The sequence below is a fragment of the Hippocampus zosterae genome, chromosome 11 (assembly GCF_025434085.1).
Source record: "Hippocampus zosterae strain Florida chromosome 11, ASM2543408v3, whole genome shotgun sequence".
NCBI classification, from domain to species: Eukaryota; Metazoa; Chordata; class Actinopteri; order Syngnathiformes; family Syngnathidae; genus Hippocampus; species Hippocampus zosterae.
This window is the reverse complement of record NC_067461.1, coordinates 21,245,248-21,272,200: the sequence shown is the minus strand read 5'-3', so window position 1 is coordinate 21,272,200 and position 26,953 is coordinate 21,245,248. Positions and strand designations below refer to the sequence as shown.

Sequence of the window (26,953 nt, the reverse complement as noted above, 5' to 3'; positions counted from 1 at the left end):
AAAAATCAGTCGTGTGCTTTTATGCTTAAACAAGAGAAAAGCTTTTGAGTAATCAATAAACCATTTGCAATTTATTTTACCTGCTCTCTTGTCAGAATTGTGGACCACAAGTGGAATATCGCTGCTGTTTTGTCTTTTTCTGATCAATGACAGCAGCGAGCTATGGAGTGAACACAAATCAAGAACAGTTTTTTAAAAGTCTGCATTCAAAAGCTGCCACAGATGTTCATTTTTTTTTTCACTTTGAAAAGTGAAAATCTAACTACAAATGCAAGGTTTTGTGGGAGAAAAAAAACCATCAACAAAGGTACATCCTTTCGATAATGTTTGCACCACAATGTGACCAATGGACTGCAGATGAAAAAGAAATTCGATCATTTTGAGAGGGGGGAAAAATAAAATGGTTGTTCACGTCTGCACACCCTCTTATAATTAGGTATGTGGCCATTTGGAATGAATCAATTACATTATTACTCATGTTAAATGAGAATCAGTATACAGCTGGCACCATTTAAACTGCCTCTCACTAAAGCAAAACAATTTCGATGTTTTAGTAGGTTTTTCCTGAGACTGAGACTGACTGCAATATTTTTGGAATTGTTCATCATCCCACCCCACCTTACATATCCATATAAGGTGGAGGGAATGATGAACAGTTCCAAATGCCACTCAGTGTTAGAACAAAACCTTTAGGTTCGTGTGTGTGTGTGTGTCTCTCTCCCTCTCTCTGCACACACACACACACACACACACACACACACACACACACACACACACACACACACACACACACACATATATATTAGAGCTGTCAAACAATCAAATTATTTAATTGAATTAAAAACGCAAATGTCATAATTAACTCAAAATTAATTGTGATTACTCACACATTTTTTATTGTTTCTGAATTTCCTTTTATATTTTTTGTCCTATTTTTTCCCCGTTTTAAAGCTCTCATCAACATGGAATCATGGATCAGTTTTCTCTGTACAAAAGGCAAATTACAATGAACATTTTTCATTGCTAAAGTGTGAGTTGCTACGCATTGCCGAGCGGAAAGAAGGAGCAGCAACAGCAAAGTCAACATTTCTCTCGTGTGAAGCTTTCCCACATTTGAAAGTAAAGAACAGAGCGAAACATGGTGGCAGCGCGTGTGTGTGTAGAAAGAATTGAACAATTGTGGCAAGTACCGTAATCCATCAAAAACGCTGCGTTCCCTCTCGTTGCCAGAGTCACTCTCATTGCCATGTGGCTCCACAGAAATGATGCCGGCTTTGCCAAAAACTCGAACAACAGTGCAAGCAGACACGTTCGTCCAAGCAGCCACAATCCATTTGCAAATTGTGGCGTAACTCGCCCAGCGCTGCCTCACTCTTTGTAAAGTTGTTTTGCCATCAATCATCCATTGTTCCCATGCCATTCGCAACTTTACTTTAAATGCCCGGTTGATGCCGATGTCCAGCGGTTGGAGTTCTTTAGTCAAGCCTCTGGGAATAACGGCAAGCTCAGAGTTCATTTGCTTGACTTGGTTTTTCACCGCTGCTGTGAGATAGGCACGCATGCCAAAAGCATAACCGATGGCTTGAAGTTTGAACTGAGCTTCGTAGGCGTGTCTCTTTGTCGAATTTATTTTCGGGGGTTCTTAGAAACCAAAACCGAAGTTGTTTTGCAACAATGCACATTGCCACACTCTATACAGGTGTTGGTACCGGCTTGCTGCGTCCCTTTAGCGTCCACTTACAAACCCACCCTTCATTCATTGCCGGACTGCTCCCCAGCATGCCCTTCCTCTCTCACGTCTGCCTTCTCTCTCTCTCTCTCCCTCTCCATATATGTATATATACACGCCCACCCTTCCCTGATTGGCCGACTTCTTTCCCGCATGCCTGGCCACAGTCACTTCCACTTTTTCTCTATATAAACAGCGTGTCGGCTGTCAGTCAGATTTTGGAACTCAGCGCATACAAAAGACGCTCCGCACCATAAGGCGTCCTGTCCATTTTGGAGAAAATTTAACACTTTTAATGGCGCCTTGTAGTCGTGAAAATACGGTACTGGAAAGGCATATGGGAGAAGGAGGTTGCACATAACAGCAGTGCACAATGGCTGGTGACACAGAGGAGCACAGCAACCTCCCTGAACAGAACCCAGTTACCATAACAGTGGCAGACATACAAGAAAGAGTCTCAGATATGAAGAACTGGACAGCACCAGGCCCGGACATGGTCCACACCTACTGGCTAAAGAAACTCACAGCACTCCATGAGCGCCTAGCAGCACAAATGAACCAGCTGCTGAGGGATGGGACTCACCCAGGATGGCTAACCGAAGGGCGAACGATCCTGATCATGAAGGATCCCTCAAAGGGTGCAGTCCCATCCAACTATCGGCCAATAACCTGTCTCTCCACAACATGGAAGCTCATGTCAGGCATCATTGCGGCTAAGATAAGTGGGCACGTGGATCAATACATGACCAAAGCACAGAAGGTAGAGATACCAGAGGAGCCAAACATCAGCTCCTGGTTGACAGACAGTCGCACAAGACTGCAGGTCCCGATGTACCAACCTGTGCACAGCCTGGATTGATTACAAGAAAGCCTATGACTCGATGCCACATACACGGATCACTGAATGCTTGGAGTTGTATAAGGTGAACAGGACCCTAAGAGCCTTCGTTGCGAACTCGATGAGGATGTGGAAAACCACACTTGAAGCCAATGGCAAGCCACTAACCCAACTGTCCATCAAATGTGGCATATTCCAAGGTGATGCACTTTCCCCACTGCTGTTCTGCATAGGACTGAACCCCCTAAGCCAAGTAATCACCAAGACAGGCTATGGATACCGCCTCAGAAATGGAGCTACAATCAGTCACCTCCTCTACATGGATGACATAAAGCTGTATGCTAAGAGCGAAAGGGACATAGATTCCCTGATCCACACAACCAGGATCTACAGCAGCGACATCGGGATGTCATTCGGGCTTGAGAAATGTAGTCGGATGGTGACTAAGAGAGGAAAGGTAGTCCGCACTGAAGGGGTCTCACTCCCTGAAGGAACAATAGCAGAGATTGAGGACAGCTACAAGTACCTGGGTATACCACAAGCCAATGGCAACCTCGAACTGGCAACAAGGAAAGCGGCTACGGCCAAATACCTCCAGCGAGTGAGGCAAGTCCTAAGAAGCCAGCTCAATGGCAAGAATAAGAACCGGGCAATAAACAGCTATGCCCTGCCAGTGATCAGATACCCTGCAAGAATAATAAGGTGGCCAAAGGAAGAGATTCAGACCACGGACATTAAGACCCGAAAGCTCCTAACCATGCATGGAGGGTTCCATCCCAAATCCAGCACCCTGAGACTGTACGCAAGCCGAAAGGAAGGAAGCCGGGGACTAGTGAGTGTGAGAGCCACTGTCCAGGATGAAACATCCAAGCTCCATGAATACATCAAGGAGAAGGCTGGATGACGTACTCAGAGAATGCCTCAGACAATGGGGAACAGAGGCGCTGGAAGAGGGACCATTATGGGAGGACGAGGCCCTACACGGGATGTACCACCGGACCATAACTGAAGTGGCCGATCTCAAGAAGTCCTATCAGTGGCTAGAGAGGGCTGGCCTGAAGGACAGCACAGAGGCACTCATCCTGGCTGCTCAGGAGCAAGCCCTGAGCACCAGAGCCATTGAGGCCCAGATATACCACACCAGACAAGACCCAAGGTGTAGGTTGTGCAAAGAGGCACCTGAGACGACCCAACACATAACTGCAGGGTGTAAGATGCTGGCAGGGAAAGCCTACATAGAACGCCATAACCAGGTGGCTAGCATAGTCTACCGAAACATCTGTGTGGAGAATGGACTGGAAACCCCAAGGTCAAAATGGGAAACACCTCAGAAGGTGGTGGAGAATGACAGAGCGAAGATTATGTGGGACTTCCAGATCCAGACTGACAAGATGGTAATGGCGAACCAACCAGCTATCGTGATCATAGATAAAGGGCAGAGGAAAGCCGTTGTAGTGGACGTAGCGGTCCCAAGTGATGGAAACATCAGAAAGAAGGAACATGAGAAACTCAAGAAATACCAAGGGCTCAGAGAGGAGCTGGGGAGAGCCTGGAAGGTAAAGGTGACAGTCGTGCCTGTGGTGGTCGAAGTGCTTGGTGCAGTGACCCCCAAACTAGATGAGTGGTTGTAGCAGATCGGACATCTCAGTCCAGAAATGTGCAGTGCTGGGAACAGCAAGGATACTGCGCAGAACCCTCAAGCTTCCTGGCCTCTGGTAGAGGACCCGAGCTGAGTGAGGGACGAACACCACCCGAGGGGGGGTGAGACGAGGAATATTTTTTTTATACAGAGAGAGAGAGCGAGAGAGAGAGAGACACACACACACACACACATACATATCACACACACACGCATACATATGTTAAGGGTCCCAATACATGTATCTGTATTGAATTGTTCATTACACTAGTCACGTTTTGGTGCGCACTGCATTCAACAATGCAGTTTTTTTTTTTTAACTCCAGCCCACTAATGTAATTGACCGGTAACACTGATTATTCCAAACATTAAAAAAGAAAGAAAAATCACGCGTCAAATTGTCAACACGTAGACGAGCAAAATACTTGGTATTTGTTTGACAACATGCCACAGTCGCAGACGTGGAATTGTTGTGCGCGGCATCCCGCTACAGAGCGATTTCTTTTTGTGCCTCTTTCATAAAAACAATTTCATCTCTGAGTAGAGAATCGGGAGAATCAGGATCATGGAATTTCTCAGCCGACGGAAGAGGAGGAGGGAGCACGGCCAGGGTCCCTCATAATTGATCGATGAAAACTTGCTCTGAAGTGGTCCTATCTCCACGGCAAATGTATTGTTAAAAGTCTCCAGCTGACTTATTCACCAACACAAGAGTCGCTCATGAAATTTTTTATGTGTCAAAATGATGGTGACATCATCGCGGGTCCCTCTCCCCGTGCGAATAGCGTGTCTCGACTGTATTGAATGCTTGCCAAATGATTTTGTTCCCTTCTCCTGACTGATACATTTGAACAATGAGATCCCTCTGATGCTGTGATTCTCTGCCGGGGCCATGGCTTGTACTGTAAGATGCGAGTCATCATCTAAAACAGGAGTGCTCATTAGGTAGCTCCTGATCTACCGGTTGATCTAAGACAGGTCCCAAGTAGATCCAAGGAGTGTCGAGGAGGAAAAAAAAACACAAAAAACCCAACCATTTGTGTCTCTTTGTACATGTTAGTAATATATATTTTTGTGTTAATGTATGTTGCACCCGAATCATCCTATCAGTCTCATTTTCACAAATAAATAAAGCAGGTAAATCTTGAATTTACGGTGGCGCGTGATTACGTCACCGGAGGTTGTTTGCGCTCAGCAGTCTGCAATTGCAGCTTGTAATCAGAGCTGTTGCGCTCTATCTTTTATCGTCATTATTCTCATTCCGAGTTTGCTTCGTGTACAATTTACCGAGGGCATGGGCAAAGAATAGGAATCTAGGAGGGCCCAGGGAAGCACTTTAAAACTGTACGTGTGAGCTACGATAGTTAACAGGCTGCAAAAGTGCATCGCATGCCTCAGTTTCAGGCTGTTTCTCATCATGGCGTGCATGTGTGCGTGTGTGTGCGCGTGCGTGCCGGTAAGGGTAGATCCCGGGAGGTTAGTTGATCGAAAAGTAGATCTTCGGTCCAAAAAGTTTGGGCACCCCTGATCTAAAAACTTCGGGAAAAGCCAACAAGAACGGTTGAATGTTATTCACGGTCAATCCGTGGGCTTTAAATTGAAGCAGGTGTGTGCAGTGTGCAGAATTTGAATGTGATTGTTTCATTCCGAAGCCTGCCACATCTCCAGTTACAAAGGAAATATATCCTGGTCTCATTTTTTTACATCATAAAAACCTGCCTTTTGAACACCAGTGTGCAGACTTTTTCTATCACCAGGGATCATCTGATATCAGATGATATCATCTGATATCAGATGATATCATCTGATATCAGATGATATCATCTGATATATCATACCATATGATATCATATATCATGGACTGTATATCGTATATCTGTCTGCTGACATCAAACAGATGTGTCAAATTGTTGTTTTTCAGATATAATTAAAATTTCGAACCACGAAGGGCAGAAGAAGGTTACCTGAGTGGGTTGAACGCTGCTAAAGTTGGAAGAGGTGGTGGTGGTGGTGGCGGTGGTGGACATGGCGGCACTGGAAGATGTGATGGATTGGGAGCCGTGTCCAATTTCTTTTGAAGTTCTTGAACTGACCAATGCAATGACAACATGATTTAGGGACTTGTCATTGGTAGTTAACCTTTCCCAAGCAGGTGTTCATCATTGATCCTGTTGTTAAAACCATGAAGCTTTTGCAATCAAAAAGATGATCATGTCTACACACCTGCTCAAGAACAGAAATTCCAAAAAGAAGCAGGCTGCCTTGGTTTCAATCAGGGCTCACCAACATGATGCCCACCAGTATCGAGTAGCCCCCATGGACCACATTAGTAGCTCACTGGACTCACCAGTGATGAGACTTTGTGATTTTTGAGGAATGTTGGAGAAATGATTATTTGACAATGGAAACACTGAGATTTATAGAAATAAAGAAATGAAGTGTTGCATACGATATGATATGTATGTATGTATAATTCCTAATTTACTCTTTGAAGGACAGCAGTTACTACAGTGGACAGCTTATCATGTTATCACAGGGGTCCCCAAACTACGGTCCGCGGGCACATTTGACCCGGACCTCTAACCCTCCTGTTGTCCTTGGGTCAAAATAACCCGTCACTGTGTTAAAAACACCCCCAAAAAACCCTAAATGATCATTTTTGAACTTGCAATTTTATGACTTTTCCTAGATTGTCCCCAACTGCAGAAAAATTGAAATGTTTTTATTCACATTTCCATGGAAGCTGTACAAAAAAAGTAAAAAGGTGGTCTTCGGGGCAAAATGACCCATGACGCAAATAGGGTTGATGATAGCGTTCTCGTAGATGGCAGTACTCTTTTTTTGTGGATTTCAAGGGGCTATAAAGAGAGAGAGTTGTTTAGTTCTTATTTATTTCCTGTTTTTTCTGTGAAGAACTCAGAGAGGGTTATTTATGTCATTAATAGTTTTATTATTTGTTTCCTGACTTTTTTTCTGTAAAGAACCTGGTTCTTATTTGGTTATGTGTGGCTTTCTGAGAAACAATACATTTTTTAAGCTCCCCTACGATCGTTGATGTTACAAACTGACACCGGCCCCCCATCAGAGAAGGGAAAAGTTACGTGGCCCTCACAGGAAAAAGTTTGTGTTATCAGGTTACAGGGTGCATGAAAGGGTTAATTTGAAGAATCACTAACATGATTAGTGTCTTCACATCAATGATTATCAACCAATCTTAACTCAATTTGTGACTTCCATCCATCCATCCATTTTCTGATCCGATTTATCTTCACAAGGGTGACTTGTGTGTCACAAAATGAAAAACTAAGGACAGAGCAGTGTTTGTGCTTTTCGTTTTGCAAACACTGTGAGTGGTTTTAGGACAGACATGAATAGTTTTAGAAATTGTGCTACAAGCATCAACGTCAGTTTGAGCCTCCAGAAAAAAAACAGCCAGCAAATTTGTTATTTCAGAAGTGTGCATTTACACTGCGGAAGCCCATCGCATTAATTTGTACCAAAGAGGTAGCCATCACATCAAAAAAGGTTGGTGACCCCTGTTTCGATTCACCATGCCGCAAGGAAATACTGCCATGCAAATAAACAAATAAATAAACAACTCAATTGTTGTTGCTTTGTGTATATGCAAAAATTACGGTCATTTTCCATCTGATAATTAGATGTTAATAATGTGAAGTTAATTGAGGCACCTGAAACCGCAATGGGATCATCTGACCCCGCAAGGCTTGCAACCATCAGAAGACAATCTACAGCTTGTTGTGCTATATCTGGCTAAAACTGTTCAGATGTAAAAGACAGACTTTCTCAAAACCCCGCATGCTTGAATTTATTTGTGTCCACATGTGCAGCACTTAGTATTTCAAGACCATAATTAAAAATCCAAACAGCAATACTAATATAAAACAAGAGGTACGAAGCTCGACCCTTGCAAATTCCAGTGATTCCATCCCTCCATCCATTTTCCAAGCCGCTTATCCTCACGAGGGTTCCGAGCGTGCTGGAGCTGAACCCAGCTGTCATCGGGCGGTAGGCACACTGAACTGGTGGCCAGCCAATCGCAATCGCAGGGCAGACATACACAAACAACCATTCACACACACAATCACACCGAGGGACAATTTAGAGTGTTCCATTCACCTACCATGTTGGTTTATGGAATGTGGGAGGTAACCCGAGTACCCGGAGAAAACCCACGCAAACTTCACAGAGGAAGGCCGGAGCCTGGAATCAAACCCACCATCTCTCTACTGTGAGGCCGACATGCTGACCAGTCGACCACCAGGCCGCCTCAATCCCTCCATACTCGGTTGTGCTTTTACTCGTATGGGACGTGTTCATGTTACTTGTCACAATGCAGCTTGTTTTCATGGTTGCCAGTACGTTCTTACCTGTAAACCTCAGATCCTTGACCTCCGCTTGGGCCTTGGAGCACTCATCACTGTACTCCCTCTTCTCTTCCTCTACAAGCTCAAGTTTACACCTCAAGGCTGTCAGCTCCTTTAGCGTCTCACAGCTACTGAATTTGTCTTCCAGTTTCTTTATCTGAACGCATACACATACACACACACACACACAAACATAAACATTTAGTTGCGACTAGATTTTTCCCATCGTATCGATCTTTCACAACACAAACAACTTGATAAGGATCCCGGTCAGTCGAATTGGGGAAAAAAATTACAAAAAAGAACGGTTTCAATTCTATTTCTTGCGTCAGCTCCTGCAGTGGTAATTGGTGGTAAGTAGTCATCCTGGGTGGATGCCAGCTGACATTCAGTTGCCTGCTCTCCAACCCCTTGTCCGTAACCTTTTCCAAGTTCCAATTGTTCATCAAACGAGGAGTATGTTCACCTTCTGTACGGCACCGACAGAGATCAGGGATCCCACTCAGCTCTAATTGTTTTACATCTGAGCCAGTGGAGATGGGAGCTGGTTCGAGGCCAAGCTTCTGGCTTTCTTTACTGAGCATGTTCTTCAATGCTTTCCTCTATGTGCAAAATGTTTTGTTAACACTGAGGTTATGTTTTCACTCATGCGTGTTAGTGTGTTAGCTGTTATTATTCTATCTGACAAAAGAATGACACACACTAAAATACGAATATAAATGAAGGACCAGTAGCGACTCAAGGTACTCGAGGTTACTGGGGTGGCAAGAGGTTCAGTTGCAAGCGCGGAGGTTATAAAATCCTCACACACACACACACGCACACACACACACGCACACACACACATGCACACACACACACACACACACACACACACACACACACACACACACACACACACACACACACACACACACACACACACACACACACACACACACACACACACACACACACACACTTCAATTTCAGGTTTCATTTTCTGCATTCCCTGGCAGCTTTTATGCATGTCACATGAATAAAATGGCTTACTGTTTAGCACTAACTGGAGCGACTGGTCAGGAAGGCCAGTTCTGTCCTGGGTTGCTCCCTTGACCCTCTGGAGGAGGTGGGCAACAGAAGGATGCTAACTAAGCTAAAAGCTATGATGGCCAGTCCCTCCCACGCCCTCCAGCCCGCCCTGACAGCACTTGGTAGCTCCTTCAGCCAGAGACTGTTACACCCGCGCTGCAAGAAGGAGAGATACCGACGCTCGTTCCTACCGACTGCTGTCAGGCTGATGAATAAAAAATAACAATCATAATAATAATAATAATTAAATGATGTGAAGTAAAATTGTAAATAGTACTGCGATTTATCCATTGTGTTCATATTGTATTTAATTGAAAGATGTTTGTTGTTTTTTTTTTCTCTTTCTCCTTTCTTCTTTCTACATACATTCTTGCTGCTGGAGGCTGTAAATTTCCCCAGTGTGGGACGAATAAAGGATATCTTATCTTATTTTAACTCAGTCAGTCCTTGTCAGTTATGCAATAATAATTCTCAACAAATGCTGCCACAAACGATTATTTTGTGAGTCAACTTGTCACTGAAAGCGGTTGCAATTAGTCTGAGATCATATGTAAATTTCAGCATATCGCACCAGCAAGCAGCTGCTTTGACAAAGTACCGTATTTTCTGCACTATAAGGCGCACCTTCAATGAATGGCCTATTTTAAAACTGTTGTTTTAAAATGCTGATTACCTAGCCACTGAGGTAATCAGCCATACATCCATCCATTTTCTGAACCGCTTTATCCTCACGAGGGTCGTGGGTGTGCTGGGACATGTTGGAGCCTATCCCAGCTGTCATCGGGCAGTAGGTGGTGGACACTCTGAACCGGTTGCCAGCCAATCACAGGGCACACAGAGATGAACAACCATCTGCGCTTACACTCACACCTTGGGACAACATAGAGCAGTGGTCACCAACATGGTGCCCGCGGGCACCAGGTAGCCCGTGAAGACCACTTGAGTAGCCCGCCAGTGCCTGGACATTGTGATTTGCTAGTAGAAATTATGATTTAAAAATGCAAACATTGGCAGTACTGTGAGACATTTCGAAACACGATCAAAGTCTGACAATTTAAATCATCAAGTATTAAAAATAACCCATCCTCATATTATTGAAGGTATTTTGGACAAATATGTTATTTCAGACGTGTATCAATTTGGTAGCCCTTCACACAATCGGTACACATGAAGTTGCTCTCACCCTCAAAAATGTTGGTGACACCTGACATAGAGTGTTTAATCACCCAGCCATGCATTTCTTTAGAATGTGGGAGGAAACCGGAGTACCCGGAGATAACCCTCGCTTGTGCTTGGAGAACATGCAAACCCACGACCTCCGCACTGTGAGGTCGACGCGCTAAACACTTGACCACCGGGCTGCCCGCTATCAAAACCCATCTGACACGGACTTTTAGTGCTTTAGAGTTTTAAGTATGTCAAGATTCAGTTTTCCCCACTCTTGCTTTTTTTGTATCCCAAGTCTAGCAGTTCTACCTGGCTCTGGTGCTCCAGCTTCAAGGTTTCCATATCCTTGGTCAGCGATGTAACCTGATTGAGCGCCTCCTGTAGAGCGTGGCTCGGTGTGGTGCTCTGAATCAGAATCTGGCTCTGTCTCTTCAGCATCTTTTGCTCAACAACCATCTGAAACAACCACCCCATCCCCCATTGGGAATGTAGTTCAAAGACAGAGTCGCAAGCGGCATATAACACATGATGAACATCTTACAATGATAACACTGAAATTGTAATATAACTCACAGCTCTGGCGAAGGTCTCTGCCCCCTCTCTCAAGTCCCGCTCCAGGTTCAAGTTGTCCTGTAAGGTTTCAAACTCCTCCACAGCGAGTTTAGACACTGGACATAATTCCCATATATTGTTAAACTAGCGAGATGTACCGTACATGAATAATTATCCAGTCAACAACAAATACTATTATTGTGAGCCAAATTTGTCTTTTTCAAATTAAAAAAAAAAAAGAAGTTTTTTTTCCCTGTAATTTAATCCCTCCCGTCTCACTCTTCACCTCGGTGATATTTTCTCAGTAGTTTCTTTTGCTGCACTGTTTCGGCCATTAAAACAGCATTAGCGCGTTTTTCTTGCAGCAGCTGCAAATAGAAAAGAGAATGAAAAAGAAGGTTGGATTTACAGCAAACAAGAAAGGGTCAGGTCAGGGGCAGGGCAGTCAATCAGTGGTTAGCACCGCAGCGGTAATCCATTTGTCGTCCGTCAGTCAAGTTCAAGAGGAATGTGAATGCGAAATACAACATTGATAATATGAGACAGGGATATGAAATAGTTCAGATTTTAATTACAGGTATCTACATGTGGATCAGAAACACAACTGAAGAGACTTTTTCTTTTTTCCTTTTGGCTGACTTAGTATTGGAAAAGTTACTCAAAATAGCTTGAAATGAATAAAACAAATCATTTTGATCTGGAACCCACTTACATCACCTAACTTTGCGTTAATCTTAAGTGATGCCTTCTCAAATTTTGTGTTGTTTTTTTGAAGTCTCACTCCCATTAGTCACCTCTTTAGCAAGTTGAACACATACTTGATAGGGTTTACTGTAAGTCTGGATATTGACTTCCCAATGTTCCCGCCTTGCCCTGAAATGCGGTGCGTTTTGGGTAATCATTTTACTAAAGAATCTACTAACGAGTTCAGTTGCAACTTTTTATTTTAATTATCTTTAAAAATGTTTCAAATGTATTTTGCTGCTGTCATGATGTGGTACATCAATGAACTTTTGTTAGCCCGTCCCAGAAGAAGCCATGACATAACCTCCACTGAATTGCAAAGATGACCTTGTACGTTTAGGAACATTAGCAGAAGCTTTTTAGCCTTCACCATCTTTTTCTCAGTACTCATTGACAATTTCCACCCTGGCCTTCCCCATTCTTCATACTAATGAATGGTTTGCAACAATAGTTTCGTACTTTTGTTCAAGTGAATGAGCTTTACTTCTGCTCTCTGGAGGTTATTGCTGATGTCACGAACAGGTTTGAAGGGTCTTTACAAATAGTTGACATCAACAGCGATTGTTTTCCTCGCTCGACAGTATCTGTTTGATGTATGTGACAATACATCCGTGGTCTATTTCTTTGACAGTCCATTTTAAAAGTTTGTACTGTATTGTCTGTAGACAGGACTCGCATGTGGATGTGCACACCAATACGCGCATGCTTGAACTGAGTAGGCATTGTATGTCATTCCATCCACAGTTAGGATTTCATGAAGTAAAAGGCAGCCATATCCAGAACCTTGCTCAACACACTCGTAATGCAAACAGGATAAAGTCGAAAAAGCAACTTTTTGATGATCTTTATATCCGAGGTAATGCCATTTTATTTGCCTTGCTTTACTTATCGTGTACTTCTCTCATGCACTTGCTAGGTACCATTCAGAGCCAACATTGTCTTTGGGTAGTAGGCGGGGGACACCCTGAGCTGGTTGCCAACCAATCGCAGGGCACACATAAACAAAACAACCATTTGTGCACACAATCCCACCTAGGGGCAATTTTGGAGTGCCCAATCAACCTGCCATGCATGATTTTGGAATGTGGGAGGCAAACTGGAATATTCGTCACAATTCTTTTTACTTAGGCTTGTTCTTGCTTATATTACCAATGTGCATTTTATTTCTTTTATTTTAATTTCTCAGCCACGTTGCTTTCTTGCTAAGGTGTGAAAATAATAAACTGCAAGAATTTAATGCTCTAATCTCAAGACATGATTCTGACCATCCCAAAAGATACCGTGTCGCTCTGCAACTGATGTTGATTGGTTCAATTTGTTGTCTACGCGAATAACGCAGAGTAGGTCCGCACCCCAAAAATTTGCCAATAGGGTATGCGAATGCCTAACCACGAAAATGCCCACAGTCGACGCACTCACTTCTTGCCTGGTTCCCTCAAGTTGTTCTTTCAGCATTGCAAGATTTTCACAAAGGTGATCTTTCTCTCTCAGCGTCAACTGCAATTGACTTTGCAGCTCTGAAAACAAAAACAAATACTGTACTCTTAAAAATGAGACTTGATCCAGACAATATGCCGGCGCCAGTGATGTACCGATTCAACCTGAATGAAGAATTGTGCATGTCTTTTGCACCTTAAGCAGCATAACTGCAGTTGCATATATGGCTGATATTTTATATTTGATATCACATTCTGGACTGTGCATAGTCCATTTTTTAAATTTTATTTTGTGCATGCAAATACTTCATGTTTTTTCAACTTTTTCCCTCCAAATTTGGCTGCTGTAAATTGTGAATTGCTCCATTGTGAGACAAATTAAGGTTTTCTTATGTTATCTTTTTGTGTGTCTATGTTGAAAACTAAAAACAATGCGGTTACCATCATAATGTAATCTTGAGAGAAATTTTGTACCTGAGATTTGGGTCTGGCACGTGGTTGACAAGCAGTTGGCAACATTCAACTCGTCACTGTCTTCAACTTTATCCTCGAGGTTTATCTCGCTGATGGTCGCTGGGCTAAGTTGAGACAGCAACATCATGCTTTGGCGTTTCAGAGCATGGTTCTGTTTGTTCAACTGCAGGGATGAAGTGCAGAAAAAAGAAAGATGAAAGCTATAAACTTCAAAGTATGCGGTTTCACGTTGGCAAATTAGATAGAAAGTAACATATTTTCCGCACTATAAGGCACACCTAAAATGTTCTCAAAAGCCGAGCGTGTGCCTTATAATCCGTTGCGCCTTATATATGAATCAATATTCTGATTTCTTGGACGTAGTATTTTAAATGTTCTGTCAAGCGCCTTGTTACAGCTGGAGCGGTTGTGAACATTCTCTAGAAATAAAGCTGTATTATATTTTATTGTATTCCATTGGCGTAGCTCCATCTAGTGGATACATAACGCAACTGCAGCCACGATTTTACATTCTATGTGCCTTCTCATGCAGTGCACCCTATATATGAAAACAGTTTTAAAATAGGCCATTCATTGAAGGTATCCCTTATACTCTGAAGCGCCTTATACTGCAGAAAATATTTAATAATATTCACCACACTGAATAATTCTCACTGATGTGGGAGGGTTCATTATGTAAAATACTAACAGGATATTAAACTGGTGATCAACAGCTGGTTATCATAAAGTTTAAAAAAAAGAAGAAAAGTCATTTACAGTAATCTCTCGTTTATCGGGGGTAATGGGGACCAAAACCACCATCATAAACAAAAATCCGCGAAGTAGCGACAAATTAACATATACATTAAAAAAAAAAGCCCCACGTGGGCCTTTGCCTTGAGCAGAGCGCACTAACACAAACACACATGCACACACAAATGGACCAGCATCCCACTGCGTGAAGCAGACGTGTTTATGATTAGTCAATTAAGGATGATTAGACAATTAAGGATGGAAGAGACCTGCTTTTGTTCTTATAAGCATCCTCTCTCTCTTTCTCTCTCTCTCAGCCACACACACACATACACACAGACACGTGCACGCACACACTAGCAGCATCTAACAACACTTTTAATTTAATAACACAATTAAAGATCAAAGAGTAACCCACGTGTAAGACAGAAAGAAGATGCGCAGTCAATCAACATGGCTTTACATCTTCTCAAACCCCCCCCCCCAACCCACATGTACTGCATATGTTACTCTATGTGACTCATCGTTGCTTTGCTGACTTTCACTGCTTCTCTTACACATTTTTTTTAAATGTTATCTTATGAATATGTTTGAAAAAATCCGTGATACACTGAAGCCGCAATAAACGAACCGCGAAATGGCGAGGGATCACTGGATACTTGCTGCCAACCAAAAAGTCGGACAATTATTCAAATGGTAAAAAGCCCCTCATGCGGTCGTTCAACCTCTATGGACAGAACATGATTAAGAGATATGTGGAGATATTTTACTGCGTACTATATGATGATACCTTTTCAAGGACTAAAATGCATGGTGACAGTCAGTGGCAATAATAATGTCACCTGTGACCCTGAGCGTTTTGGACTGTGAGAATCTGGATCGAATTGCGTAATATGATGACTTGATGAACTAATTGTAGGTCTCTGGTTTCTGGAAACATGACAAGAATAAATGTCACCTTCAGTAATTTGTGTTTTTAGTGGACCACAGTACTATTTAGTAAGCACTGTTTTCATTTAATACAACATAAAGTTGATACATGAAACAAGGTGCGACCATGGACAACATTGAAACACAAAGCCAATGTCACTTAGACATAACGGAACTCATATTCAAATGTTCAAATGTGTGAAGTGGCAGTCAGTTTGTATTTACAATCAGGAAAATGGAGCAAGAAAATAAGGTAGCCGCGCAACTAACAGGGCAGTTGAGCTGTTTCTTCTTTTCTTTTGCCCTGCAATCAGTTATAATGGCAGAGCACATGCAAAGGCTATGATCAGGCGTGGAAAAACATAAATCAGAAGAGGACTATGTAGATGAAGAAATAGGCAGAATCTCTCCTTCTATGTATATTTTTAGTTATTCATATTTTATTCATATATTTTTAAGTTATTCATCAACCATTTCTGAACCTTTTGAACCGTATTTTCAGATTGAACCATTCAACATGAGGCTGGTGTATTACATTGCCATATTCAACAAGTTCAATCATCAGGACAACCGTGTAAAAATCAGAAGCCCATTCCAAATAAAAACATAAACATATCATATAGTGCAGATGAATTCAATTTATAATGCTGGTTTCTGAAGAAAGAAAAGGAAATAGTTGGGAAAAAAATGAAGATGGGAAAGAACAGACAAAAATGAATATTTCACGGCACCCTCGTGAAACAAGCTTGAAGGCCTTTTTCTCGAAAACTTTCTTTGCAATTATCGGGATATAGAGCATAGAATAACATTTATATAATGCTCTTTAACAGATGCAAAATGAACATTGGGAACTCTATGACCAGATATAGCGAGCCTTTATCGCAATGTTTAGAAAATTGAATCTGAGGCATTTCAACACATCCAGCATACCATCACTGAACACACACACACACACACACAAATGTCAAAATAGACTTCAATTTGTATATCCATCCATCCATCCATCCATCCATTTTCTAGTCTGCTTATCCTCACAAGGGTCGCGCGTGTTGTGAAACATATCCCAGCTGTCTTCGGCAGTAGGCAGGGGACACCCTGAACCGGTTGCCAGCCAATCGCATGGCACACACACAGACTAACAACCATTCGTGCTCACAATCACACCAAGGCACAATTTAGAGTGTTCAATCAGCCTGCCATGCATGTTTTTGAAACGTGGGAGGGAACCGGAGTACCCAGAGAAAACCCCCCACCAGGCACGGGGAGAACATATAAACTACAAAGGAAAGCCGGAGCCTGGAATCGAACTCAAGTCCTCTGCCCTGTGACACTGTGAGGTGGATGTGCTCGCCAGTCGCGCGCCGCGTCGCCCTTGTCCTAAACAAATTAATATAATCGAAAATGCAAATTACTCCCAGATTCCGGGGGGAAAATTTTTTTAGCTTGATTGTGAAAAATTGACCATCCAACCCAAGTGTCGCTTGCAATAATAATTGCTCGAGTAAATTTTATTGAGAACAAAAAAAAAAAAACCTCAGAGAAAAGAATGTTTAATAAAAGTTTTAAAAATACCAAATAGTACCCATTTTCTCTTGTCCCACCACAGTAACGACCAAACTGAATTGGAAATGAAACTGTTAAAATGAAATTCTAATGTCTTTTCTTTTTTTAAATTCATGGCTGTCTCTTGTAACTGCAGGAAAATTAGTTTGAATAAACATAAGATTTCATGTAAGAACCCTGTGACCATAAAACCTTTTTAGCATGGTAGAAGAAAAGGAAAGCAGTGAATCCCATGAGTACGCTGGACTCGAAATCATCAACAGTTGACCAAAAGAATAGATCGAGCAAGGTTATGTACTCTCTTCTATTTTAACCTTTTCATGAAATAGTTAGCCTTGATTAACTCTTACTCCCACCCTGTTATGCATGTGATCAGAATAAGACATTACTTTTTAAATGACCATGTTTTCTGCACTGTAAGGTGCACCTAAAAGCATTCAATTTTCCCAAAAGCCAACAGTGCGCCGTATAATCCGATGCGCCTTATGTATGTTACACAGTCTCTTTATATTCCCCATTGAGTTGTTTCCCTGTTAGTGTTCCTCTGACATCTGGTGGTGATTATGAGCAGGAATTGTAATTAAAAGGGTACTACTACCCACACTAATTCACATGCGCATTCGCCAACACACCCTAAAACAGACTTATGAAACAAAGTTAGTACCAAAAGCATAGTTAACTCCTGACCAAAAGAAGGAAGAAGGAGACAAGACATTGAAGGATATTTAGCCCCTTGTGGATGTGAGCCCACCAGTGCACCTTTTTGTTGAAGCCGTAGTCTTCCTAACTTTTGTCTTTCATTTATTGTTTTGTCATGCCATTTGTATTGATATGTTTCATGTCCGTGTTTGAGACCAGTTCTCACGACTTTGTTCCAGCTGCAGCGATTGTGAAGGCTCGATATAAATAACGCTGTATTATATTCCCCTTAGCGTAGCTCCATCTAGTTGATGCATAGCGCAAATGCAGTCGCTATTTTAGCTTCTATCCTGTGTGCCTTATTAATGCGGTGCGCCCTATATATGAAAACTGTTTTAAAATAGGCCATTCATTGAAGGGGCGCCTTATACTTCGAAGCGCCTTATTGTGCGAAAATACAGTACTTCAGTTTATAGAGCTCTGATTGAGCATTATCCTCTCAAGATCCTGCAAGAAGTCGTAATGATCTCAGTCTCTCTCAGGAAACATAAAAGTCTAGTTAGACCATCACTAAACTCAGAAATGGGATGAAAATAAAAAGTTCCAGGACAATGGGGAAGATTTAGGAAGGCAGTCAATATTCACAATCAATTTTTCCACAGACTACAACTTGACAAAATTTGTTTGAATCTGGCAACCTGGGGCTTTTGTCCAGGAATTGAATGAGAAATTATGATATAAAAAGCTGCAAACTACTATGTCTAGACTGCATCACTCTCAAATAATAACTCACAGTTAAGCGAGGACTCCAAAATTGTGCTCTGAATCAAAAGAATACAATGCAATTCAGTAGACACAAGGAGAGGACAAGAACCATTTGGGCACAAACCGCTTTTGCGTTTGTCCAAGTCATCAAATTACTGTGAAATTACACTGGATTTGGTGCAATGTTTGCTAGACAAATGTTCATACCTAGTGATCCTTTTTTTCTCCCCACATTGTTTTTGTCACATTTGTTTGTCATTCTAAACAATGACGGACAACGTGGGGTTAGGGGGGAAAAAACAGGTGTTGTAGTCATTGGGATCAAATGCTATGTAGAAGTGCACCTTGGAGGCCAGGGCTTCAGCGCTTCCTCTGCACGTCCTCTCGATCTCCAGTTGCTCCTGAATGGTGTTGATCTCTTCAATGACCATCGTAGAAACTAAGGAGGAGAAAGAAGGAGAAACAAATTGATCAAGCACAAGCGCTGAATGATGATGTGTGATATCCTCATGTACAGTGGTTTGAATAGCATATTTTGGGAAAACACTCATTAAAGTAAGGGCCATTTCAATGAATGCCTTTAAAATCCGTCAGAGTTGAAAGGAACATAAAGGGTGCAGCAACTTTTTTCAACTGTTTTGACCCTCCACTCATTTCCCCCACAAAATGATTCTCCAAAAAGCTTTGAAACCACTTTAGACAAGACAGAATTTGAAATGGAGGATGAGATGTTAAAAAAAAAAGAGCAAACAGTTTGTGTTTGTGACGATGACAGTTACAGACGTTTTTCATTTGAATAAATTTCACCCGTGCTCGTGTATTCAGCACTTCTCCAGCCAAAACACATATTATGTTTGACTTCCATGTTAATAGAGGCTGCCTCACTGTGCCAAGCAGCTGCATATTAGGAGCTATTACGTGATTTCATAGCTCTTAGAAAATTGCTCCTATTCACAACAAAACGGCTGGAGGTGGGGTGGCAGGGTTGGTGAGGAGTAGCTGGAGGACGGGACAAAAAGCCCCCTAACACACAATCATGCCTTTTCAATTGGCGATGGCAAGGTTGATGACAACATGACCATTGTGTTATAATGATAACACCACAAAGGCATCTGCCCCCGTCATCACAGTGGCTGCAGATACAATTTAATTCACCGTTCTGTTGGCGGTGCTGATACCATTATGCGGCCCATCGGCATAGGGGTAATCACTGTCTTTCCTGAGAGGAGAATGAATAAAGACAGCCAGAAAAAGAGAGAAGAAAACAGATGGAGTGATGATGATGGTGATAAAGGGGGATGCCAAAACTCACAATTAAGACTGCCATATTTGATGTGTCAGAGGGGGCCGAGTGGGCCCCTGCTGACTTTCATCACTTCGACACTGCTGTTTGTTTATCATCGCTGGCAGTAATCACAATTAACAAGTCATTAAGTTCAAGGTGTCCATTGGAAGATTTATCGGCGTGCCCGGGGCATGAACGGTGACAGGAAGATCGCGTCGAAAGCGAGGCAGAGAATATAAAAACTGGCAGCTAAGTGCTATTGAAGGCTGATGTGAAGGGCGGAAGGAATAGATGGGGATCGTGGTGTTCATCAAGGTCTTAATTAGGTGGCAGTGGCGGGGGGTTGCCTATAGTCACGGAACGAGGGCTTATTTTTTTTCCGGGCTCAGCCCTAATGTTTAATTAGTTAAGTGGGAGGGCAATTTGTTAGGGGTGCTCTAGAGCAAGGGTCCCCAACCGCCGGGCCGCGGACCGCGACCGGGTCACTTGGTGACAGGTTGCACAGAAAGAATAAATAACTTACATCTGAAAGATGTTTTATTTTGAAAAATTACCAGGTTCTCTGTTATGTCAGTTGACAGTATGTCACTCTTGACGCAGGTGAATGGCACGCTTCTCGGTCATGTGATAGGTTACCACATAAACAAAAACAAACGTCTTTGAAATTTTTTTTCGGGAAGGGGAAAAGGCCCAGCCAGGATACAGAAGAGGAGCAAACGACTTCCAAAAAAGACAAGGCTACATTACTAGACAGTATCAGAAGTCCTATTTCAAATACGGCTTTATCTCAACGGGAGATTCACACGCACCAAGCCTACTCTGCATTATAAACGGCAATGGTGAATCGTATTTTTCATGCACTTTTTATTTGCGGCGTATCTTATTTTGAAGGCACGTTTAAATGTTACCACGGTGACCAAGAAATTTTGCGGCCAGATAGGATGTTCCTCGTGTCATGATTCGTGTTTATTATTTTGTCTCGAAAATACCACACTTTTCATGCATGTCATATCATATTATATTGTTGTATCTATCTGGCCTAAAGATAAGATAAGAAAACCTTTATTAGTCTCGCAATGAAGAAATTCCAAATTCACAGCAGCAAAGTTATAAAAGGAAGAAGTAGAACAACAAAATATAGGAGCTGCTGAAAAGGCAGCCACTCTCGCGGCGCCATTTTGAAGTCAAAATAACAAAAATAACAAAAAGGCCGGTCCCTGAAAATATTGTCTGACATGAAACCGGTTCATGGGGCAAAAAAGGTTGGGCACCTCTGCTCGAGAATGGTGGTGATTGTGAAACCATAACAATGTTTCTTTTAAATATCATGAGATTTTGCAGTCTCTCACCAGTTAGTAGTTGTCAGATTTGTTTGACGCCAACATTTCCACATTTGTTGTCAAGGCACAGATTAATGAGTGGCATTGTCTCTACTTTGGTCCTTGATGCAATGAATTCTGCCATGTGCGCAATCACAGGAAATCAGACTTTCTAATGTTTTTAATGTACTGTATGACATGGTATAGCCAACAAAAAAGTCCATAGAGCAGGCTACCATTATGCTTATTTGGAGTGCTATTTACTTGAGATTCTTTTGTTTTACGGGTAAATCGAAAGCTCCGTCTTCACGACTGTCATGTTTCGGTTTGTGACCAACAGGTGGCACTTTGGGGCTTTTCCCTGCAGCTGCACACCTGTTGGTCGTTATGTAATTAGTGCTTTAAAAGGACTCCCAGCCCGAGCACTCACTGTCGGGTCATTGTTGCTGTTGGCTACTGTCATGTTTTTGTTCCTGTTAGTTGTAGAGGAGGTGGAGCTGTCAATTTCCTTTCGGCCCTCATCGGACGCATGTTCTTTTATTTCTCTATAAGGTCGAAGAAGACACAACACGACATCGTCTTTTCTGAAGTTTATCACAACGCAACACGAATCGATTCGGGCTCCTGAGTGTCTCAGATTTCATCAGGAAGCCTAGAAAAAAAATGCAGTCATGAGAATATATATAGGGACAATATGATAATGAGAGGCGGGCAGTTACGACTCCATGCAAATCCTGGAAACAAAGGAATGTACATGTCATCTGGAAAAAGTTGGGAGTGGTGAGGTGAGACCAGACCGCCACTACCCACTATTGTCTTCGGTCTGATCTGTGATGTGATGGCAGGAACACAGATGCTCGAGATAACAGTTACTCTTTTGATGTCACACAATGTCCTCTGGAGGGGGCCCTAAAAGTAGTGGGGGTGAAGGGGCACTGAAGGTGATTGTAATCACAGTGAGCAGTAAATACCTGCAACAGCATTCGACATTCTTTGTTTTCGTGTTTGAACAGAACCAACAACAGAGAGGGGCTAAATAAAATCACAGTAAGGAATACATTCCGTAAGATTATTTTTTTGCCACAGCCATGGTTTTGGTTTGTTACTTTCGAATCTTTTTGTTTTTGTTTGTTTTTTGTTTGTTCAGGATTCATTTTCTGTGTTTTAATACAACTCGTCAAGTTCACCCTGCTCCTCCGTCTTGCCTGCTTTTTGGGGTCCGCCACCACCACCTCGCTACGTGACTACGAGATGCCGATACAAAGTTCGCATCACTGCAGATGCTGCACCGATCCACCTGTCAGTCTGCGGCTTATGTTACACATACAGTATATTTGACAATAAAGTTTATCCAATCCAGTCCTCCCCTCACTTGTGAACAAGACCCCATTATCTTTGAACTCATCCAATTGGGGCAGGATCTCATTCCCGACCTGAAGAGGGCACCCCACCCTTTTCCGACTCAGGACTATGGTCTCAAATTTGGAGATACAGTATTGATTATTCAGATGCACTTTCTAGCCCTTGCATGGTTGGAGGGGGTGGACAAAGCACCGTTGCTAAAGGATGATCTCACACACAGGTGTGTATGCATCATAGTTATGACATCTTTTCGAGGCAGTTGTTCCCTCTGTCTGTTATAGATAAATGCTGCCTGGAATAAGATAAGATAAGATATCCTTTATTCGTCCCACACTGGGGAAATTTACAATGACAGAAAAGAAAAAAATGAACCACGAAGTCAGAACAGTAAAATAATAATAATAATTCAGCATTGTATAACGAAGTCATGACAAACGTAAATGAAGTAACTGTACCTGAGTTGCAAACAGTGAGACTGCCTAGCCAGCTGAGAAAGTGGAGCGGTGGGAGTGCATGTTTAAAGGCTTTTCTAAAGCCACTTGTTCTCTCGAGCGAATTTTGTTCAGGTTCGTCTTCTTACAATTGATTCAATACTCGAATTAAAATACAACTGGCAAGCATCGTTGAGGTTGCGGTAGCGACGGCCCGAGCAGAAGGCAATTGCAGCGATTGGTGGGAGTGATATCAGATTGCTACGGCAGAAATGTCTGCCGTATGGTGTGTGTGTGTGTGTGTGTGTGTGTGTGTGTGTGTGTGTGTGTGTGTGTCTTTGAGTTGGTCATTTATAAAGTAGGACACAAGTAAAAAAAAGTGGTATACAGGGTGCACACACATAATGGCGATTGACATTTAATGTTTCTATGATTGTGATAGACCAAAATGTCAATCATGATTACATTTCAAATGATTGCCTTGCCGTAATACAAAGTACACACTCCCAATCAGACAAACTGGATGTACTTTTATAAAATAATTTGCAGATATGTATTTAAAATAACTTACCTTGTTGAAACGCATCGAGCCTCTTAATTGCCTCATCTCGTTCCTCCTCCAGTATCTTTCGCTAAGGGAGGCAAACATACAGTTTGAATGCTGTTTTGTTCCTTTGGGCCAAACCAAACCCCTGATTGGGGTTATACATACAATTTATTTATTTTTTTTACTGTTTTGTCTTGGTCCACTCATGAATTATCCGATCCGCTTATCCTCACAAGGGTCGCAGGACATACAGGAGCCTATCCCAGATGTCTTAGGATAGTAGGCAGAGGACACAGAGCTGGTTGCCAGCCAATCGCAAGGCACACATACACAAACAACCAGCTGTGCTCCCACCTCAGGACAATGTAAAGATTTCAATCGACCTACCACGCATGTTTTTGGAATGTAGGACGAAATCGGAGTACCCGGAGAAAATCCACAAAGGCACGTGACGAACATGCAAACTCCACACAGCACCTCTGCGCTGTCAGGTGGACGTGCTAACCAGTCGTCCATCATAATGCCCTTTTACATATAAATAATAATTATGATGACCATTAATATTCCTTAAAAAAAATAAACAAATAAATGCTGTGTTATATTTCATCATACAATGCTCTCTCTTTTTATTTATTCGTTTTACATTTTTGCGATCATTTTATAATGTTCTGTTGCCAATTTGTTTCATGGGTTACCAGAGTGTAGGCCATTCCTCGCCCAAAGTGAAGTGGCAGGGGTAGATGAAAAACGACATGATGAACATTTTTTGGAGTTTGAGCATGATTTCCAATTTTGGGAGCATCTGGACAGACAACGAAAAGGTGACAGCGGTATTCCCTTGACCGGGCCTATAAATGAATAGAGTACATTTCATTTGTAATCGCATAGGAAAACAGTATCATGACCAGATTAGAGAGAAAAATATAGAAAGTAGTCTCGATATGACAATGAATCTACAGTATGTGCAAAATATAAATTGTTTACTGCAATGCACCACGGTTCCCCTGATAGATGACACATCAGAATAGTTTTGCCCCTCACTCATTTCCTCGTCATCGCAGAATTGTTTGAGCTGTCTCTATTCCTTGTACAGTTGTATGCAACTCAGCCCATTATGTCGATGTTCCAAACACACTAGATACATTTGAACACCAGACATTGCATTTTCTTCAAATGTATATTGATAAAACATACAAGAGCTCTTAACCCTTTCATGCACCAATAATGATAAAATGACAACATGACAAGCTGTCCACTGTAGTAATCACTGACCCTGAAAGGGTTTGTAGGGTAAGGAAATGACCTGGATGAATGAGAATGTAAACTCATAAGATGATCTGCTTCCACAGCTATGACTGTGTCAATAAGGACCTGGTCATGGCGTGGACTATGTCATTTTAAATTATATTTACCTCCTTAGTTGCAGCTTCATGTCTCCTTTGCAGGCCTTCATATTCCTGGATAGCTGTGGGAAGCAAAGGATGCCAGCCATCCATGGTCAAATCAAAACCCACAAAAAAACAAAAGAGTCAAAGCTCCCCCTCACTTTCCGATTCGTATATTGAGAAGAGGGGAACTTTGAAAACATGTGATATCTTCTCACGCGCTGACTAATTCCTCTCGTGTTACTTGAGTGGAACAGTGGAAGGCTGAAGGAAAAAAAAACTATAAGAAAGCCATTTCCTCAATAATATAAATATACACCTACTGTACATGTTTTACAGTTCCCAAATCATACGGAACTAATCCCTCACATCAGGCTGAAACTTCTGCTGTCACAATTTGGTAGATTTGATGTTTTTTCAGAAATCTATACTTTTGGTTAGTAAGCACGTGTGGGTGTTCTTTTTTTTAATGAATTATGGCTTGCTCTCTTTGATGTTGCAATGTTAATGGTTGAAAAAAATTGATGTTTTGGTGGTCTCCTGAAAAGTGATGATTTTGGAGTACTGACAGGATTTTGTCAGTAACACTGAAGATATTCAAGAATCATAAAACACTGTATTTCCTAAAATAGGGAGCACTACACTGTTGAGTCCTTGCAACTTTCAAAAATTGCAACGCGGCGCTCACCGGAATACACGCCACAGTCTCACGGGACATCCTGCATCCGTAGTTGAGGGCGGGCGAGGAGGGGATGCCAATGCAGGGCGTCTCGGCCTCACTGTAGAAAGTGTGCTTCGAATGGTGCACTAGCTTGTGGCAACCCTTCCACCCAAACGCCGGCGTGACAATTTAATTGGTTTAATTGGTTCTTCCTTTGGTAGCTTTCGTTTGCCCCTTCTTGTTGTGGCACCCGAGTCCACACGACTTTCTACCATACCAAAGTGTGGCGTTTCCTCATATTAACGCCATGTTTTCTATCCAAAATTATGTTGTTTGCATTTGGCACAGGGCATTATGGGATGCATAACGCAACCATCCAGACCTCTGTTGTGTTTTGTACTTTATTCATTAGTTTTTGAATATTATTTTGGTCTGAGCATGTACTGCGAGTGCAAGAGTGCAGTACGTGTGCTCCTTGGTGAAGTGTAGTTTTCATCATGTTGGTGCAATTCGATTCGAATATATTTTTTCATTCATAGAAAATGATTGAAAAATGCATTCTTGTTTTTATAAAATATATAGTGTGCCAACTTTCTGGCCATTCTATTTGTGAACATTGATGAAATGGCATAATATGGGTGCTGTTCCGTTTGTCAATGTTGAAAAATTTGCATCTTAGTACGGGAGGGTGGCTTGTATTTGATGGTTTGCCCAGAAATGTATTGCTGCATTCGAGGTAGGTGGAAAATTGGAGTTAAACCACTCAGATTGTCCCAGTTTCGACCTCAAAATTTTCAAGGTGAATGTAAAAAACAAAGTTTGCTGATTCTGATAAATTGTTTATTGTTTGGGTTCATCACAACCCATTTTGACCCCAACCTTTCTTCATAATTGTCCATAATATATTTACAAAAATTAATATTTTATCTGGCGGCCCGGTAGCCAAGTGGTTAGCACGTCGGCTTCACAGTGCAGAGGTACCGGGTTCGATTCCAGCTCCGGCCTCCCTGTGTGGAGTTTGCATGTTCTGCGTGGGTTTTCTCCGGGTGCTCCGGTTTCCTCCCACATTCCAAAAACATGCGTGGCAGGCTGATTGAACACTCTAAATTGTCCCTAGGTGTGAGTGTGAGTGCGAATGGTTGTTCGTTTCTGTGTGCCCTGCGATTGGCTGGCAACCGATTCAGGGTGTCCCCCGCCTACTGCCCGAGGACAGCTGGGATAGGCTCCAGCACCCCCCGCGACCCTAGTGAGGATCAAGCGGTACGGAAGATGAATGAATGAATGAATGAATGAATGAAT

At 42.3% G+C, this 26,953-nt stretch overlaps 2 protein-coding genes across 2 annotated transcripts in view; both read right to left on the bottom strand.

The window, feature by feature from the left end:
• vax1 (ventral anterior homeobox 1) overlaps positions 1 to 26,953 on the bottom strand; it is a 95,542-nt gene that overhangs the window by 5,995 nt on the left and 62,594 nt on the right. The window lies entirely within an intron of this gene.
• shtn1 (shootin 1) overlaps positions 1 to 26,953 on the bottom strand; it is a 34,328-nt gene that overhangs the window by 6,603 nt on the left and 772 nt on the right. Inside the window, exons 2-12 of the mRNA XM_052081103.1 lie at positions 25,021 to 25,073; positions 23,633 to 23,693; positions 19,009 to 19,103; positions 14,036 to 14,198; positions 13,545 to 13,642; positions 11,668 to 11,749; positions 11,403 to 11,497; positions 11,139 to 11,285; positions 8,595 to 8,748; positions 6,171 to 6,294; positions 81 to 160 (exon numbers count right to left, since the gene is read on the bottom strand). Coding sequence (XP_051937063.1) covers positions 81 to 160; positions 6,171 to 6,294; positions 8,595 to 8,748; positions 11,139 to 11,285; positions 11,403 to 11,497; positions 11,668 to 11,749; positions 13,545 to 13,642; positions 14,036 to 14,198; positions 19,009 to 19,103; positions 23,633 to 23,693; positions 25,021 to 25,073 — 1,152 coding nt within the window. The remainder of the gene's footprint in view (positions 1 to 80; positions 161 to 6,170; positions 6,295 to 8,594; positions 8,749 to 11,138; positions 11,286 to 11,402; positions 11,498 to 11,667; positions 11,750 to 13,544; positions 13,643 to 14,035; positions 14,199 to 19,008; positions 19,104 to 23,632; positions 23,694 to 25,020; positions 25,074 to 26,953) is intronic.